Consider the following 20,728-nt stretch of genomic DNA (forward strand, 5'->3'; position numbering starts at 1 on the left):
AGAGAGAGTGGGTGGTATCCCCCTCCCCTCTCCAGCTGAGGAAAGGCTGGCAGTATTCTCCTCAACAGGGGACGGAGACGAGGAAGCTGGGACAGCCAGGCCTGGCGTTGTGGAGCTACGCCCTCGCCCCGCACAACATGACGGACTGAGAGTTGACTAAAGACTTGGACTACTGGGGCTAGGCAATTTGGGTGCACAGGGTTAGGAAACGTTAAGCCGGCAGGCCAGCAGGTAAAGAAGGGGGAGCTACGACGGCGAGCCAATCGCCTACCAGTCGTATTCTTGCTACCCCCAGAGGGAGTGAAAAGAACAAGTAATCATCAAATGATCCCTTTGCTGTTATTTCAGAATGGAGAGAGGTAACTAGAGGTGTCCTCCAAAGGTCTGTACTGGCACCAATTCTCTTCAACTTATTTATAAATCATCTAGAGAAAGGGGTAAACAGTGAGGTGTCAAAATTTGCAGATGATCCTAAACTGCTGAAGATACTTAAGACCAAAGCAGACTGTGAAGATCTTCAAAAAGATCTTACACAACTAAGTGATTGGGCAACAAAATGGCAAATAAAATGTAATGCTGATAAATGTAAAATAATGCTCATTGGAAAAAATAATCCCAACTATACATACAATATGATGGAGACTAATATAGCTATAACTGCTCAAGAGAGATATCTTGGGGTCATTGTGGATAGTTCTCTGAAAACATCCACTCAGTGTGCAGCGGCAGTCAAAATGCAAACAGAATGCTAGGAATCATTTAAAAAGGGATAGACTGTCAGATAGAATATCTTATTGCCTCTATATAAAATCATAGTACACCCACATCTTGAATACTGCATACAGATGTAGTCACCTCATCTCAGAAAGAAATATTGGCATTGGAAAAGGTTCAGAAAAGGGCAACAAAAATGATTAGGGGTTTGGAATGGGTCCCATATGAAGAGAGATTAAAGAGACTGGGACTTTTCCGCTTAGAAAAGAGGATACAATGGAGGAATATGATAGAGGTCTATAAAATCATGACTGATGTGGGGAAAATGAATACGGAAAAATTATTTACTTGTTCCCATAATATAAGAACTAGGGGCCTCCAAATGAAATAAATAGGTAGAAGGTTTTAAACAAACAAAAGGAAGTATTTATTTATGCAGCGCAGTCAACCAGTAGAACTCCTTGCCAGAGGATGTTCTGAAGACAAGGACTTATACAGGGTTAAAAAAAGAACTAGATAATTTCATGGAGGTTAGATCCATCAATGCCTATTAGCCAGGATTGGTAGGAATAGTGTCCCTAGCCTCTGTTTGTCAGAGGCTTGATGTTCTACTGCAGGGATTGGCGGTCAAGCAGGAGTAAAGTTGTATAGGCCCTTAGGAATTTAGTTGCTGGAGGGTAGGAAAAAGACTGAAAAGCTCTGGATGGGTGAATGAAAGGCTTAGATGGTGGCAAGATGTACTCCAATAGAGCTCATTGAGAGAGCCTCTGTTTTTAACTGTAATAGATACTGTGTGATCTTGGAAAGAGCACTCCCAAGGCTTGAGAAGATGGGAGGAAGCACTAGGATTAGAGATGCTTTCACTTTTGGAGATAAGTCTTATTAGTACAGCACTTTTACTGGATAAAAGAACTGGGTAAACTCTATCCAGAAGGTTAATTCCATCCTTGAGGGACAAGCAACTCTTCACATAAGGACTGGGATCTTGCTTCACCACAGTGGTTGATGTAATAAATTGCTGCCCTGTCCTCCAGCATCACTATGAGTGGCCTTGTGTGGTGTGAACCAGGAAGGGTTGATAAACATATTGTTCTCAGATCCAGGATAACAATATGGAGTGCTAATTCCAATGCCAATAATTTTTCTTGTGTTGTCTCTCTCTTTAGGTGAGTTCCCCAATCTAAAAAGAGATGCATCTATTTGAGGGTCTTAAAAAATGCTGGATGTAAAAATGCGGTTCCAATACAGACCTTCCAGCACAAAAGTCAGTACAAATCTGTTTAGTTCTGACAAGTTTGGACAAGCTTTGTCTATTTGTGGCATACTTGTTATTCATCTCTTTAGGCATCTTCAGTGCATCTTCATGTAGGGAGTCACAAATGTGGAGGCTAACATGTATCCCAAGACCTGTAGATATGTCCTCACTGATGTTTATGGGCTGCATTATAATTGACATTAGATTGGAACTGACAGATTGGACAGAATGGAGAATCTCTCCTAGGGCAGGCAGACTCTTGCTGCTGCGGAGTCTAGAGTAACTTCTAAAGAGTCTGTACTGTGCACTGGAGTTAGCATGGATTTTTTTTGTGGCTGATGCAGAGGACATTGCTAACTGGATCTCTTGGGGAGACCAGCCTCTGAGAAGTCAGTTAACCATATATGTGAACAGCGACAGCATCTTTGTGGGTGCCTTGGTGATATGAAGAGTTTGAAACGGATAACGTGATAGTTTGTCCTTATCATGAACCTTAGGAAATGGTTGTGGGAGCGGGGGTTGGATACATGAATTTAGGAATCCTGCAGGTCAAGGGCAAAGAATCTCTCTTGAATCTAATGATAGAATTATGGTAACTAATGTCACAATTCTGAAGTATTATGTTGGAACATAGTTGTTCAGGTTCCTGAGGTCAGGGATAGCTCTCCAACCTCTCTCTTTCTTGGGAACAAATTACTAATTGGAATAGAGCCCTCTTCCAATGAACACAGGTGAGAAGAGTTCTATTTCTCCCAGAATGAGGACAGAATTAAACTTATTATTTTAAGAGTTCCTCATGAAAAGGGTCCCTGAAAAGAGGATGAGAAGGAGGAACAGACTGGAAATTGATAGAGTAGCACACTTTAAAGACCTCCAATTTCCACTTGTCTGAAATAAAGTATTCTCCAGGCAGGTAGGTAGTGTGATACAGTAGTTGGTTTCCAAATGGGAGATAGTGACACAATCCATGACCTGGTGGAAAGGACTGCTCAATGTCCTTTACAAAGTTGTCAAAGGTACCTCTTAGAGGGAGGAGTTTACTGGGTAAAAGTAAGGGTGCTTACTGCTCTGTATAGGCATAGGCTTGTGGGGAGTACTTGGCAGTCTTCAACTGAGAATTCACAGGTGAGTTCACATCCTGTGGAGGAGCACCCCAATGGAACATACGCTTCAAGAAGAATCAGAAATTTCTTACCGGATAATTTTTTGATAGCAGTGAGGTTAATGGGAAAACTCTGCTCAAGTAATTTGCAATTATACTAAATAACAGAATTAAAAATTAAGTGCAGGTAAATGCTAAGATCCACTATAACCCTCACCACTTGACTGTTCCAAGTTCAAGACACATTTCTTTGGCATACCTTCACTAATAAACACACATAGCACAGCATACAAAAGCAGAATACATAAAAATTAGAAGAAGATCCACACACACAACTTCTTCCATTGAGAGATGAAAGGAAGAATAACAGAACCACATTCAACCCATGCTAGTCACTTAATGCACTGGTGGAAGTTACACAGATACCATTGTGCTAGAAATGGTATAAGAATACAAGCACAGTCGAGTTTGTGTTTGCGTGCTAATGGAAAAAACATGGTCCTAAGGAATAAGATTGTGACTTTTTTGTTGTTGCACGTATATGAGGTCATGGTAAGACAACGAGAGTGCCACAACCCTGAAGAGGAATGGGATCTGACTGTGGAAATCCACTACTAGTAGTGCAGCTCTTCTTGATAGCTTTTCCCCTAGAGCTGTGGGGAGGGTATCTGGAGGAACTGGTCTTGTGATGTCAGGATTGGGAACTGACTGTTAAGATCCATTACTGGGAAGGAGAGAGAGCTGATCAGAAATGGCTAAGAGAAAAGCACTTTCAGTGTGCTTTTTAGAAGAGCTACCTGCCCTGTCTGCTCTTTGCACCCATTGCAGTAACCATAAAAGCTTAGTTATCTTCCTGGTTCTTCCAAAGCTGATTCCTTTGTAAGTTAGATTTAGTTCTTGTGATAGGATGTTCCGACACTACACTGCCCTATCCTTGTTAATCTTATACATTGTCCTGATATGACACAGAGGGAGTGAGCTGTTGTTGAAATAACTGGCTTCCATTAGCAAGCATGTGATTGGCAGGATGATAAAGTCTTTTCCATCACAGGTCAGCTACTTTTTAAAAAGAGGGCAATCCTGCTGATCCATCTTTTAGCTACAGTCTCTCACTGAGTCCCAATTCTCCTGCCTTTTAGCTTTGATATGGTTCAAACTTTCCCCCTTGTATCAGCCCCTACCTGTCATCAGCTCCTCTGTACTGAACAGCAAATATCAGGAGTTTGACCTCAGGGCACAATCCGGGTGGGCAGGTAAAACCTGACCAGTGGACTGACTTCCTTATCTTTCATATCCCACAATTCATGAAGAAGTATCAAATTCAAACTAAAAAACAGAAGTATGACCTTTTATAAGAAGTTTCTGAAAAAGGCTATGTTGCCTTTCTAAGTTTTCTTGAAAAGAACTGTCATCTAACCTATTAAGAGAGAAACGGATGACAAAAAAGGAAGAGGGAAAACAGTATTAAATCCTTACTAAAAGGTAACTGTTGTTCTTTATGAATACTTGCATCCCTATGAGTTTCTCATGAGACATATAAGAAAAAAATAAACAAAATAACTCTATATAACTTCAACACTTAGAGGGTCAGTAACAAGCTAATAAAGCTAATTGCTTAAACTATGGTGTCTTATAAAATATCTGATATTTAGTAGCTTCTTGGTATGTGCAAAAGAACTCTGTGAAGTATTATACAGCATGAAAATTCTAGACACAGGTTGCCAATCCAAGTACAATTTAAATTATAATGTATAAGCAGTACCATAAGTATTTAACATATTCAACAACTGGCACTTAAACAACACAAATATTATTTACTTCCTATAGTAAATGAATACACCCTTGCCCCATGCTCCTGCACAGCTGGAAATTACTTTTTCCCTGAAAGAAACGTAGGCTCTTCAAGGATTTACAGCATTTATGATAATGAAAGTTGCAAAGAAGTTGTGCCACAAAGAAATCAATCTTTAAACCTCTCTTCCCTTCAACTAAACTACTTACTATAGTACAAAGTGGAAGGCATTTAATCACCCGTAACACCAGTAATAAGGGAGGATATAAACATCCAAAGGATGAAGCCTACTTGTTAAATCAGGACCTAGGACATAAAATAACAAAAGGAGAACTACATTTCCACATACCGAATTTCACTTTCTGAAATTCTTCTTCTACTTCTCCTATTATATTTCTCTTGTATAGCTTTAATGCAAGCCATGGGTCTCATCCGCTGTTCATCTATTCCAATTTTACACTATTGTAACTTCACTGATTGCAAAATGAGTCATTCTGTATTTAGACCTTTGTAAAAGTGACCTTAGAATCTGACCTTTTAACTTTATCACAGAAAAAGCTGCCCTATCCCCAGTTTTTTGCTCATTAGCACAAAAGAGGAAGGCAGTTTTCAAACAGGATTTTCATTTTTAGAGTCAATTTGGATTGCTGTGAGAAAGCTATGCAGAACTGAAAACTTTCAGAAAATACAGATAATTTGTCATAGGCCCTTTCTTAATTACCTTTTTTTCCCCCTACGTGACTTTTGTCAAGTGGCAACATTGCTGAATAATGTTATTGAAGTGCTTATGCTAATCCCTTCGTTATTTGCTTAACTAATCATTTCACAGCACAAGTAACTTTTTTACAATATTCGTGCAAAAAGCAAAAATATGATCAATTCATTTTTAAAAGATTCTATCAAATAAAAAACTGAGGAAGATGAATTGTTAGTGATGAACACACTAACGAGAACAGGAAATAGAAGTAATGGGATGAAACGAAGATAAGTAAAATTAAGTCTGGAAAATTTTCCTTATGCTGAGATCTGTGGAACAGTCTTCCCAAGGCAGGAGGCTGGAGCCTGTCACTGAAGATATTTAAAATTGAAGTGGACATAGCATTAGAAATAAGCCATCACTAGAGTGGAATGTGGCAGCAGTTTAGCAGGGAAAACACTTGTACATAACAGTTTAGGGACAGGCAGTAGGGAACAATACTATGTCAAATTGAAAATGCAGGATGTAATTCTGTAGGCAGAAGGTAATTGCCCGAAATGGAATCAGGCCAGCACACCAACTTGTATACTCTTGTGCAAAAAGTGACATAAGATCTTAACAAGTTGCAACAATCTTAATTTAGTATTTTAACCACAAGATGGCACCTCTGGTAGCACTGTGCCCCCTAACACAACATGCTGGGGAAACAGTTTATTACTAACTCACAGGGAGGAGTCCCACTAACATCACTTAAAATAACTGATGTTTTTCTAAAGTGGTTACACAGAGAAGTCTAAAAACATGAGAGATCACTGAATTGTAACGACTTCGGCGGTTTTCCAAAGGCAGGAATTAATAGGATAACAAAACCTAAGGTCTTACTTGTCTGAGGTCGATGAAAGCTAACTGTAGGGTGTCCCCCTGGAATCCTGGCACAGGCTCCGAACTAGCGAACACTGTAAGCAAAGTTGAGAAATATTAAGGAGGCATAAATAAACAAACAAAACTCAGCAACTTCTATTCATTACAAATGTGGGGTACTACAAAGGAGTAGACATTAACTATTTTGACAGAAATCAAAGAGATTATAACTGTTAATTCACATTCTCCATCATTTTAAACTCTTATGATCCTCAATTATGACACACTTATCCCACATAAAGTTCAAAACTAATAATAATGCTACAATCATGTGAGCAGCAGACTTTACACTTTTGTCCTGAGGTGAATGATTACAAAAGTATTTTGAAACTATACCAATTACATGGCTGTCAACGTATTTTTAAACATCTGCTTTTGTCATAGCATCTGCTCTATAAAAATCCCACCTCTAGCCAAATAGAAATAAAAGGCAGACACTTAGGTGGGAGTCAGCTTAATGTGCAGACAACAGGTGGAAAGTTCTAAGCACCATAATCAGGACAGAGGAGGAATGTCTGCTCATGCCTTTTAACAAGTTTTTTGATAATGGAATTTTGCTCTTTAAAAAGCCAAGAGTAGGTTGTCAAAATTGGAAGGGCGAAGTATGTTTAAAAGGCAAAAAAAAGTGCAAACGTATATTAAAAAACTAGCTGCATTATTTCAGTAAGATGTGTGACCAATGACATTTGCTGTGAAAGTGTTCTAAAAATCAAACATTTCTTTTTAACAACTTATTTTTATTGCTGTTTAAAATAGTGTTAGTGAATTAGGAAAGAAAGCAGAAAAAGGCCACAGCTTATTTAAGGGTTTGTCTTTATAAAAGTTACAAGGAACTTTCAAATTAATAAAAAATTATCCACAACAAGATGCAATTCAAATAAACCCACAATTAGGGAAAAGGCAGAGTGGATGATGTGATCTAATTAAAACTGTCCAGTGGAAGATGATGAATCCTTCAGAAAGCAGAAAGCAGCAGCCACTACCAGCAGTGTACAAAGGTGCTAGCCAGACCCACTTCTGCTTTTCCCTTTGCAGTACCTTGCAGAGCTTTTGGGGCACAATGCTCCAGCAGTTCCTTCTCTTCCTCTCAGAAGCAACACACGGGTTGAAGCCCTCCATCGAATTTCCAGCAGGAATGACCATTTTTGGGTGGCTCCTGGATGCAGCAGCAGCACCCACTGCCATCGGGGCAATTCCCTTTATGGAGATAGAACTCTGGGGGCACATGATGCAGCAGCACACCCCATCCACCTGAACAATAGTAGCACTGAAGGAGGAAGGAGTGCCCAGGTGCCCCAATGAGTCAGCAATTCTAGACACTCTGGGCTGTTCGTGGGGTGGTGAGATTGACTTTTGGATGCAGAAGGTATGGGAAAGGGGAATAACTGAATGCTAAGCCTCTACGGGCACTGGCACAGAGCTAGACCAAAGGGACATCAGAGCATACACTTCATATATGATCCAAAGAATTTCTAGCATCTCAGCTTAGCACCACTACACAGCAACAGAGTAGGAAAACCATTGGTACATGGTGTCCTTCCAGGATAACTGCCCAAAAAGGAGAGGATAGCTTATATATTTTTTAAAAGAACTAATGATACCAAGTAGACTGGAAGTGGGGAATAGTCTATTGTATAAAGGAGTAAAAACTAACCAAGCAGATAACAGGCATTTTCTGGAAGCGGGAATCTTAAGGAAGAGCAAAGGTGATGGGTTTGACACATTTTTAAAAGCTTAAATGATTCAGAGCTAAAGAGTTGTGCACATTGCAAGGCTACTGCACCAGAAGATCTTATCACTCTTCCCTCATCCTTTTACTATTTCTTGTTACATTCACTTGCTGCATCCTGTCTTTATTTAAGCTCTTTGGGGCAAGGACTGCCTCAAGTTGTCTATGTACATGTTTCTACATGCACCTTAACATTGCCATTTCCTGCCTTCTACGTGTCTTTTTATGTTAACATTCCATCCTAGTAATTCTACTTTTACATATAGAAATTTGTAGTTTTAAAAACAGAAAAATGAAGACTTTATTTCACCATACCCAGTTCTTTTCTAGATGTCAGTGGAATGCTCTGTATTGCTCAATATGACCAGTCAACAGAGGCAAGGGCCTGTGCCTCATTCCATACACATCTTTCTACACCCTATGGACTCTGGAAAAATCTTGCCTCCCTCCATACATTTACATCCACACTTACAGTACAGCAGGAGGCAGAAGTATTACCCACACACTTTCTCAGAAATGTCTATGAACTTTCCTAACTACATATGCACAGAATCCAAACAATGATGGCAGGCCAATAAAAGGTCCCATTACAAAATCCAGTGTAAACACACAAAATATATTTGTGAAACCCATATAATTTTGATATTCACACCAGTTTCTATCATGCTACCAAAAGCACATTTATAGCCTGGAGATTGTCTTCCCACCAATGTCAACCTTTTGCCATGTACCACTGCTATTCTAGAGATGTTCAAACAAAGAAGCATATGATTAATAAATACTACTCCTGGTTGAACCTCCCTGGTCCGGCTACCTTGGGACCTGACCAGTCCCAAATAAGGGAACTTGCCAAACCAAGGAAAGTCAATTCTGGCCCCACTACTGATGGACTCTGGGCTCTCCGGGACCCAGCTCCCCTCTCTCCTGGTCTCCCAGCTCCAGCTGCCGGGCTGGCTCTTCTGGCCACTGTAAGGGCTTTGCTCCTGTTGGGCTCCCTGTCCATGGGCTGCTGGCCCCAGTTCCTAGTCTGCCTGCTCTTAGCCGGGCTCTGCTGCCAACCTGGCTCTGGCTGCTTGGTTCTCTGCCCTCGGGCCTGCACCACTGACAGCCCCAGGCACTGGGCTCCTGGCTCCGCTCCCACCCCCTGACTGCTGGGAGCCTCCCACTGGGGCTCTCTGGACTGCAACATGGCAAGCATCAAGCCGTCCTGGTACAAATCTCATGCCCCTCCCCACCAACCCCCTATATACACACAATTCCCTGCCCAGAACCCCTTCTCACCCCCAACCCTGCCTCCTGCACTCGCAGACCTCCTTCCTGAACCCCTTCTTAAGGACCCAAGCAACACCAAATGAATGTACTAATAGATATATAATTTTGAAGCCAGAAGGGACCTTAGTTATGGCAAAGGTCAGACAAGTAGATTTTGTTTGGGTTACCACACTTTGATGACCATGTTATACTGCAGAATGTTTTAATAGGACAGAAAGTAACATCTAGCAAGAAAGCTTTTAATGTATCCATTACAAAGGGTCTTTTCTAGATGCTGACAAAATGTTGCCATATTTTTATCTTTCAGAAAAAATCTGCCATATTTGTTCTCAGCCAGAAGGTAATTTTTTAAAATCTGACCAAAAAATGATTGACCCATTTTATATAGTATGAATAGTGTTAATAATTTCAAAGATTTGCTACTCTAAAAAATGCATTAACTTGCATTATGATGGCTGGTAAAAATCTTTTTTGTTCTGGTTATGTCATAAGAAAATGTACCATATTTAGTTCATGGAGGGTATGTCTAGACTACAGGTTTTTTTTGAAAAAAAAAAGAGGCCTTTTTTCGAAAAAACTTCCCCTGCATCTAGACTGCTGCCATGTTCTTTCAAAAGTAAATTGAAAGAATGCAGCAGTTTTTTTGACCACAGAAAACCTTGTTTTATGGGGAAGAATGCCTTTTTTTGAAAGGGCTTTTTCGAAAAAAGTCGCTATGTAATGCAAACTGTGCTTTTTCGAAAGAGAGCATCCAGACTGCCCGGGTGCTCTCTTTCGAAAAAGCGACTTGCTTTTTCGAAAGTACTAGTTGTAGTCTAGATCCTCTTTTTCAAAAGATACTTTAGAAAAAGCCTCTTTCGAAAGAGGCTTGCAGTCTAGAAGAAGCTGGACATTGTTTTTGTTCGTAGGTCTCCCAGCATATCAATGGCACTGTTTATCACAATATGTAAACAGAATGAAATTCCATTTCCTGTGTGTATATGGACTAGGACCTTTGAGAGTGTGTGTATATACACAATCTGAGTGCATTCACCACACAACCCCGCATCATTCAACATCCAGCCCATGTATTTAATGAAGCTTGGGAGCAAGGAAAAATAATTTGCAATTATGTAATAAACTGGATGGTAAAATGTATGCACAGGGGGGCCAAGTTTTAGGACTGAGCAGACAACTTCAACTCTGGTATTTTTGGGGTGTGAATGTTTTTTCTTTTAAGTAACTTTTATATATAAAAATGGATGTGCATTTAAATAATAAATTCTAGGGAGTCACAAACCTTTTAGATTCTACAGGCCAAGTTCAGTGCATAATCTGAGACTCTTTGAATTCTTCCATTCCCCCCAACAAATTATCTCTTTGCCATCCTCCCATCCTCATTCTATTTCAGAGTTTCCATGCAACATGCTCCCATTCACCTACCTCATACTTGGGCTCTGTATCTCCCATTCCTCTTCCCTCAACATCATTCCCCTATTCTCCCTCCACATGTGAGAAGAGCTGTGTGTACCCTATTCACCCTCCCCCCCACATACTAGAGTCCCCCTTCTTCCCTTTGTCACAGGGTCTGCATGCCTCCATGCCATGGGACCCTGGTTGCAGTCCATTTCCCTCTTTCCCCAGGCTCCACTTCTCCTCCACACTAGGGCCCATGAATCTCTTCTTGACAGGGATTCTGGGTACTCCCCTCTTCCCTATACTTATTGCCTTCTTCCCCTCTTTCACTTATCAGAGTCCCCCACTCTCTCCTCATGCCAAGGGCTCTGTGTAAGCTCCAATTCTCCCCATTCCTCTTTTTCCATTGGAGGGTTGGCAGAGATGAAATAAGTGTACTGTTATTCTGAAAAATATTAATTGGCACTACAGGGACTCTCTGATCTGGTAATATCTGTGGTCCAGCAGGACCATGTGTAACCCTTCTGCCAGGCCGAGTTAATAGCAGCAAGGGCCGGGTTCAATATCTAGGGGTCTCCTCCCAACAAGGTAATACAACACTGGCTGGAGTCCCCACCCAGTGACCTGGGAAATCTTATATACACCTCTGGGCGCCTCAAAGAGGCAATTCTTCCCCTCTCGCAAGCACAGAGGTTAAGTATAGCAGCAAACCTTTAATAACATGAGGTAACCGACATCAGCATTAACTTGGGAAAACACCACAACTTGGATTCATAGACCAAACATGAGCAAAGACCCTCCCCCCATCCATGAATCCCCCAAAGTCCCAAAAGTCCAACACCCCAAAAGTCTCTGCCCCGGGTCAGTGCCACCCCAGGGTTCAAAAGTTCACCCAGCAGGGTTTTACCATCCCAACCTGCAGGGGGCGGGGACTGATACACCTTACGTGGTCTGCCAATGGCTCTGCCTCTCATAGGGTTCTGCTGCCGCCATCAACACGCGTCACTCTGCCACACTCCACCTGTCGTCCCATGAGCTGCCTCAGCTGTCCCACGAACTGTCCAGCTCCGCCAGCTGTCTCGGTCCACACCCCTAGCTGCCAGCTGGTTGCTCCTGCAGCTGCTCCACTGGCTGTCTGCTGCGGCTCCTACTGACCGCAGGTCGTCCCCGCCAGCCGCTTGGTTGTCCACCTGCACCCGCCGGTCGTCCCAGCAAACCGCTCTGCTATCCGCTTGCGCTTGCTGGTTGTCCCTGCAAACCGCTCTGCTGTCCGCCTGAGCTTGCTGGTTGTCCCTGCAAGCTGCTCTGCTAGTAGCTCAGCAGCATAGCATCAGGCTCCCCACAGCAATGGTGATTTCAGCTCTTCAGCAAGTTCAGCTCATAATAGAGGAGCCTTAGCACTAGTGCTCCACTGGCCCACAGTGAAGCCAACTCCACAGCTCACAACTAGACTCCTAATGGAATCCAAATTAGTTCTGATATTCCACAGTGGAGAGAGGAGGGGGTGCAATCAGTGTTTAGCCCTCAGACAGGGCCCCACCACCGCATACAAAGACCTGTCTCCAGCCCTCTCAGCTTGACTGGGTTTGGAACCCATGCCCCTTGTCTAGCAACTGCTACTTAGTTTATGGCAAATCCCTCCGCCATAAACAGTTCCACCATTCCATTGTCCTTGACTCACATAATCAGGGTAACAACACTTTTATCCCCCCTGCCTCAATAACAGAGAGACTGGGGATCCCACAGTGACCAAAAAGACCATTTGGGCTGCTGTGAGCACATACTAGACAGGGTGGGTGCTTCTATGCAAATTGGGTGCATCTATGCAAATGTGATCAGCCCCTGAAGTCTCTTTGCACCACTCGCCACAGTTCACCACCAGGGTAGAGCTTATCCTGATCCTGCTTACACATGGATGTTTCAGTTTCAGAGAGTCTGGTCAAGGGCTGGCAGCTGGGACCCCAATAGGCCAGCAGGAGTCTGGTGGCTGGGAGCCCAACAGTGGGGAGTCTGGCATGCAAAGACTGCATGGCAAGGAGGGGCTGGCGGCAGCTGGGCCAGAAATGACCTTCCCTGGTGTGGCAAAATCCCTCATCTGAGACCAGTCAGGTCCCGAGGGTGCTGGACCAGGGAGGTCCTACATGTACTAACCAGTTCTTCAGTTCTTTCATCTAGAGGTGCTCGGAGCTGTGGCTCTGCTAAACACATGGGAAGGGCTGTATGTGTCTCCCATTCTTGTTTTCTAGTCCTACCCTCCTCTCTCCCCCCCATCAAAATCAACAGGATTCTGCTGTATCCTATGTCTGAGATGATTCCTGAAATTCTGGAATTGATTGAACATGATATTCAAATATTATTCTGTTATATCCAAATACAGAAATGCCACTGAATTGAGTCTTTAGGCCTCACAAACAGAGCCAATAAGTACATCAACAATCATTCTAATTTATATCTTAAGACAAAGAACATATCTGCTATGCTGAAATTTAGGTTATCTGTAACAGCAAACAGTGATAATACTGAGCCTCTCAGTAATTCTGTATTTAGTTTATTTTATATAAAAAATCCCTTACCTATTGACAAACCCTAAGCATATGCGATCATCACTTCATGTCTATGACTTGTTCAGTGTCCAGGACTGGAAATTCAGCATGTACTTTGAGATCATAAATGAACAGTTTGCACCTAAGTGAGAGAAACTGAAATCTGCATACATGTTGAAGGTCATAAGTTAACTGAGCACAGCTGTTTCATCACCTTCATAGCATGGCTTCTTGGAGTCTAACTCAAATCAGCAAAGCTGTAAATTAATTTCTTACCCCAGAACACGAAGATTTAAAGCCAAATCCTGACCTAAGTCATTTTAGCATCACCAAGCCTTTAGCAGCTTTGCAGTCCCTTTGGACTTCCCAGCTGCTCAAACATACCCTGAGGGGACCTTTCCTGAGGCTGTTAACCAGCACTTAAAAGTCATCACCCAACCCTGACCACCAAATGCATGTCTTCACTCTCCTCCCTCAAACCGCCAGGAAGGAGAACCTCAGGTGAGTTAGTACTAACATGACTTCCCAGGAGAGGGGAGCTCACCCAGCAGACTGAGTAGGCTATGGAGCAGGAGATGGTCTCCTGCAAAGAAACAACAGGGCTTAGACTCCTCAACCTCTTTCATGTCTGTATGTAAGACCCTCTGCAAACATGCTAAATAAAGTGTAAGAGGGTCCAGATTACCTCTTCCTCCTAAGGCTACTGCAACCGTATTCAGGCACAATATGGAAAAAGGGGAAGATCTATGAGAGAGTGATTGGAAGGGAGTGGCAGTGTCAGCAGTTCTATATCCTTTTAGGGACTGGGTGCAAATCTCTGTAATCACTCATGCACACAAGCCTAACTAGCCTGAGAATCAGTCAGGTTGATAGAAGTGGGTTATGAGGCCTGCTAAACCATGTGTGCCTCTTACTGACATTTAATCCTGCATCAGGATTTAGCTCTTTACTTTTGAATATAATGATATGGCGCAACTCTTGGTAACTTTCTAGTCACCAATATTGCTAAATCATTTACAATTTAATTAGAAAATTGCTGCTGTCAATATATGACAAATGGAATGATGTTTTAAATTAAAACTCTACATCCCCTTAAACCACAAAGTTCTACAATTACACAAAGCATAGGCTCAGATCTACTATATATTTTAGAGTTTGTCTGTTTGATCAAGAACTCCTCCTAAACAGCAAGAGCTCAGACCACCAAATTTGTTATACAGCTTCCTCTTGTCATAACTTAAAGCAACTTAAGGGTTTGGTTGTGCCTAGAATGGGATTGCGTCTCATAAAACCAAACAGAAGAGAGACAGAGCCACCAAATCAAGTACAGTTCTCAAAATTGACATAACTGAGCAAATGTTGAGAGTGAACCAAGATGAGCCAGAAAAATATGATGAATCTGGAAAAGGATTGCTTCTCAATAAACCTTACAGAAAAGTGAGAAACTGAGAGTTGTGCTCTGTTCTGGCAAAGCTAAATCGATGCTTAAGATTTGAAAACTAGAAGAAAATGTTACTGGAAACCAAACTGACTATAGTCCTCTTTTGTTAAAAGATAGTGAATGATAAGAGTTTACAGGGATGAAGAAAAATACACTCTTGATGGAATTCCCATTTTAAAAAATTAACTGGAAAAATGATAAATCCTTTTGTAAGAAATCTGAAATAAAGACTAACTTCACTAAAACAACACTATATTTTTGAAAAATACAATCATTTGACTAAATCACATACATTTTCCTTTTATTAAAAAAAAACGTGATTGCCTTAAGGACGCAAGCAATGTCAGGTAAATCTGATAGTTTAAATATATATTTCAGCAGACAGTCTCCATGGAAAGTCAAGTTTTTTTGTTCCAGGTCTTATTCAGTTGTAATATATAAAAATGATTTCAATTACTGTGGACTTAAAAACTATATCTGAAAGTATGTTTATTTTCAAAAAGCAATTTTAGTTCCTGTCATTTTAGGAAACATTTCTACTTATATTTAGCAGTATTAATTATCAAATAGTCTTATCAATGACAGTTATTTTACAATATTAAATAAATACATATACATTCGATTCTACAGATTAATGGTTGGCACACCATTAATATATTTATAAGTCAGAAAATCCGAAAGTTTGGATGCTTTCCTGAACCTTTTTCTGTGTTCTTGCCGTTCTCCACCAGAACCACTGTTCAATCTCTCCTAGTAATCTCCCTTCCCAGATAACCAGAGATATATAAGACTGCATAATACTCTTCACATTGTATCATATATACGGAATAAAACTCCTACTTCAGTTCCAATAAGAACACCTGCAAAAACTCCACTCGATCTGTGAGTCAAATCCAAAACTTTTAACATTTTGGAAAAGTTTAATTTTGTTCTCCAACTCCCCTCCCCCACGATTCCTCCCCAAAATTCTCCTGGAGATAGAGCAGTTATAACATGCCATTTTTAAACATTCCTCCTTTTCCTCACTCTGGGTATGTCTACACTACAAAGTTAGTTCGAACTAACGGAGGTTAGTTCGAACTAACTTTCATAGGCGCTACACTAGCGCTCCGTTAGCTCGAATTTAATTCGAACTAATGGAGCGCTTAGTTTGAACTAGGTAATCCTCATTCCACAAGGATTAAGCCTAGTTCGAATTACTAGTTCGAATTAAGGGCTGTGTAGACCCTTAATTCGAACTAGTGGGAGGCTAGCCCTCCCCAGCTTTCCCTGGTGACCACTCTGGCCAACACCAGGGAAACTCGTCTGCCCCCCTCCCGGCCCCGGACCTCTTAAAGGGGCACGGGCTGGCTACGGTGTCCGTGCCAGGTGCAAGCCTGCCAGCACCCAGCCAGCAGACCCTGCACCTGGCACGGATCGAGCCACCCACCCGATGCCCCCCAGCCCTTCCCCTCTTCCCGGGACCAGGCTGGCGGCTCACGGGAGCTTGCCTGGGACCACAAGAGGCGGGCACCTGCCTGGGCTAGTGCGGACATCGTGGACCTTGTCCACGACCTCCGCAGTAGGCACAGGAAAGTGGCCATCTAGGGCAGGAGAGCTGCCAGCCTGGCCACCCAGGAGCAGGTGTGCATGAAAATCAAGGGGGTCCACTGAGACCCCCGACCCTGAGCCCTGAGCTTACAATGGCCGTCCTGGGTCAGACCAAAGGTCCATCTAGCCCAGTAGCCTGTCTGCCGACAGCGGCCAACCCTAGGGACCCTGGAGGGGATGGACCGAAGACAGTGACCAAGCCATTTGTCTCGTGCCATCCCTCTCCAGCCTTCCACAAACCTTGGGCAGGGACACCACTCCTACCCCCTGGCTAATACCACTCCACGGACCCAACCTCCATGACTTTATCTCACTTCCCTTTAAACTCTGTTCTAGTTCTAGCCTTCACAGCCTCCTGCAGCAAGGAGTTCCACAGGTTGACTCTTTGCTTTGTGAAGAACAACTTTCTGTTATTAGTTTGAAGCCTGCTACCCATTCCTTTCCTTTGGTGTCCTCTAGTCCTTCTTTATGAGAACTAATGAAGAACTTTTCTGTATGCACCCTCTCCACCCAAAGTCTGCTTTTAGAGACCTCTATCCTGTCCCCCCTCCGTCTCCTCTTTTCTAAGCTGAGAAGTCCCAGTCTCTTTAGCCTCTCTTCATATGGGACCTGTTCCCAACCCCTGAACATTTTAGTTACCCTCCCCTCTCCCAGCCTCTCTCTTCCCCTCTCCCACCTCCTTTTCCCAGTCTCCCCAAGTTTTGTTCAATAAAGACAGATTCCATTTTTGAACACAATTGTCCTTTATTTTGTACATCAAGAAAAGGGGCTAGGGAAGGGTAAGTGGAAGGAGGTGAGGGAGGAATGGGGTACGCGCCCCCGATGGGGAGGACTGGGCTGGCTCTGCGGGCTTTTGGGGTGGAAGCTCTCCTGCAGCCCCCCGATTGCCCCCTCTTCCCAGATGGCAGCCTGCGGCAAGTGCAGCCGGGCTGATGGCCGAGTGGTGTGATGTGCCCAGTGTGGGTACTCCGGGCACTCCAAGCCAGGACTGCTTTGCAAGCGGGGCACCCCTGAGAACTGTCTGTCCGGGATGGGGGTCGGGACCCTTTAAGCGCAGCCCTCGGCTAGCCTGAGACAGCATCTCCACGCTCTAAGTACTCCTCTGATGCCCTGCCGGCACTGCTTCAGGCCATCCTTAAGCCTGGTTCAGGGTCCACTTAATGTGGACATGCTAGTTCGAATTAGCAAAACGCTAATTCGAACTAGTTTTTTAGTCTGGATCCGTTAGTTCGAACTAAATTAGTTCGAATTAACGTTGTAGTGTAGACATACCCACACTTGTCTCCTTGGAAATGGGGAGGCCAGGCAATATAATTTCCTCTTCCAGCATCAGAGGAACTTCATCTTGAAGCATCCAAGTAATCTTATATGCTCCTTCTGTTCTCCGGCATCAAGACCAAGTAACCTTGCTGCCAACTCCTGCTGATCTGCCTCTTAAAAATATAAAGCAGTATGGATCCTCCAAAGGCAATGCAGGATTTCAGAATATGCCACAAGAGCTCTTCATCCATTCCCACAAGAACCACTAGACCCTGTACTCATTTCTATGACTAACAAAACTACAGTCTTCAGGGGGAGTTAATACAGAATCTTTTTCAAATACTAAATTCAATAACAATATTTTAAGAAGCAAATTTTACAAGAAATCAAGTTTTTGCTATTGTTATTTCCCTTTCCTATTCATATAATATTCTACTTTTAAACCTGAAAGAATAAATAAGTATAATTAAAATCAGAAGAAATGTTTAGATACTGGAATGTTGCTAATAATTAAAATGGCTATTTAGCATCACTGAACTTTCTGCATCGCACCTGAAAACTTCCAAATTCAGAATGCATTTGATATCCCCTCTACCTCCTATGTCAGTAAAACATCAAATCCATTTATCAAATACAGTAGGAAGCTACCTGCCATTTGTAAATTATTTGCACATCCCAAGTGCTAATGGAAATGTCACTGTCATAGCCATTAATCCAAAAATGTCAAAGAATAAAGCTGGATGTGGGCGATGAGCAAGAACATAAATCACAGCCAGCACAGTGATGCCTGGAATGTGTCTGTGACAGACCTTATGAATGAAACTCCCACAACAAAGCAATTTCTGGGCAGACTGTGGTGCCTACCCCTTTCTTCTGCACATTATAAGATGGTGGGTTTTTGTGTAACATACTTATTCAGCAAACATTACATACACTCTTATTTAACTATAGCTAAATGCTTCAAAGAAAATATATTTGATCAAATAGATTTTCAGAGAAACTGTTATATTTTACATTAAAAACTTTGCAGAAAGAGTTAAAATTTTACCAATGGCTATATAAAAATGCTACAGGGCATCTGTGATTACCCATTAAAGTTAATAATAAAAAAGTTTCCATCAAAATACTACTCTCCTAGTTCCTCACCTCGTCCTCTTGCACACACACACACAACTTTTGGAAACATTCATATTCTGGTCTGAAATTAATTTTTTGGGAAACTTAGAACAACGTCCTTTTGGCTAATTTTATGTTATGGAAAAATTAACAATCAGACTTCCCATTGTGAAAACATTCTAACCTCATGAGTTTTTTTAGCAGGACAAAAGCAAGAAAGCTATAACTTGTAGTGATATAGTCCTGATTAAAAACAAAATCCATCAATTGGTTTAGGATAAAGTAAAAAATAAAGTTATATTGACTGAGAAGTCATGGAGAACATTCTCACAAGATAGCTGCTAAGATAATAAAACAGCTTACTGGAACCATGCCTTCTTTGTGACATCTTAGCACACTCTCCTTGAGGAGGGAGGGGCTCCTGCTGGGAGAATATTCAGAGGCAGACTATAAAAGTCTCATATAATGAAATCTAAAAGAAAGGCCAAAAAAACCATGTGCATGGAAGATTATTACAGCTTGGAAAAGAGATGACCAGGTAGGGATATGATAGAGATCTATAAAATCATGACTGGTGTGGAGAAAATAAATAAAGAAGAATTATTTACTCTTTCCAGTGACACAAGGACTAGGAGTCACCAAATGAAATTACAGTAATAGGTAGAACGTTTAAAACAAAACAAAAAAAGAAGTACTTCTTCAATGCATAGTCAACCTGTGGAATTCCTTGACAGAAGATGCTGTGAAGGCCAAAACTATAACAGGGTTCAAAAATAAACTAGATATATTCATGGAGGATAGATCTAACAATGGCTATTAGCCATTAGTGTCCCTAGTGTCAGAAGATGGGAATGGGCAGCAGGGGATGGATCATTTGATGATTGTCTGTTCTGGTCTGGTCTGCTTGTTCCTTCTGGGGCACAAGACATTGGGCGCTGTCAGAAGACAGGATACTGGGCTAGACAGACCTTTGCTCTGAACAAGTATGTCCATATAAAAAAAAGGCAAATTAATTAGCCTAGCTGAGTAAAAGTTAGAAAAAGAAATGCTTCCCTCTTAATCTAACAGAGGACAGAAACCCCATATTCAGGATTAGAGTTTGGGTCGCAAGCACTGAGCAGATCATTATGTTGTGCAAGTATCTAAGTGTATGGCTAGACTACACATTTTTGTCAGAAAAAGGTACGCAAAATGCGCTATGCATTTTGCGTACTTTTTTCCAATTCTTTTGTCAGAAGAGACTTTTCCAACATTTGGCCTGTCTAGACTGGGCCAAATGTCAGATAAACTCCCTCTTTCTGAAGCCCCCTTCTTCCTCTTAGAATGAGGAATACAGGGGCTCTGAAAGAGTGTGTTTGCTCTTCTGCAAAAAAAAAGCAGAAGAGCAAACGTGTTCCCTGGATGCGGTAGAGTTTTTTTCAGGATACCTCTGGTATCCCAAAACCCCCCTGCAGTCCAGCCATACCCTAAGAGAAAAAGTCACTATATCACTGGTTCAGCCAACCCCATGGCATTTAAACAATGAGCAATATGGTACTGGCTCTGGCATTCCTACTAATCCATCTTCGTATTCAGGTACAACTTTTCAGGAGGGAAGGAAGTTCAAAGTGAATGAGGTACACATGGTCAGTTATTGCTTTTATACATACACATTGAGTCTTATAGTCATAAACTACATAATCTGGCTGTAAACAGCATATCCTCAAAAGTTCTACCTGGAAATAATAAACATCTCAGGAAAGAATGGAGGGGAAGAATTTATTCAAAGAATTAAATAAAACTCTGTAACATAATTATACATAGAAAACACCTGCAAGACTTGTAGAGGAATTATAGGCAGAGCTGTTAGAAATGCCTGTAGTTAAGGCTACCTAACACTTTCCATTATTCATTATTGTCCC

The 20,728-nt window shown here is 41.9% G+C and overlaps 1 protein-coding gene across 7 annotated transcripts in view; it reads right to left on the bottom strand.

Annotated features, from left to right (window-relative positions):
- The window catches only part of EXOC6 (exocyst complex component 6), a 219,444-nt gene that overhangs the window by 37,425 nt on the left and 161,291 nt on the right, over window positions 1-20,728 (bottom strand). For all 7 annotated transcript variants that reach the window (XM_025179786.3, XM_006113178.5, XM_089780169.1 and 4 more), the window contains one exon: window positions 6,443-6,516. In XM_025179786.3, coding sequence (XP_025035571.1) covers window positions 6,443-6,516 — 74 coding nt within the window. The remainder of the gene's footprint in view (window positions 1-6,442; window positions 6,517-20,728) is intronic.

This window comes from Pelodiscus sinensis, chromosome 8 (genome assembly GCF_052426305.1).
Source record: "Pelodiscus sinensis isolate ZL-2025 chromosome 8, ASM5242630v1, whole genome shotgun sequence".
Lineage (NCBI taxonomy): Eukaryota > Metazoa > Chordata > Testudines > Trionychidae > Pelodiscus > Pelodiscus sinensis.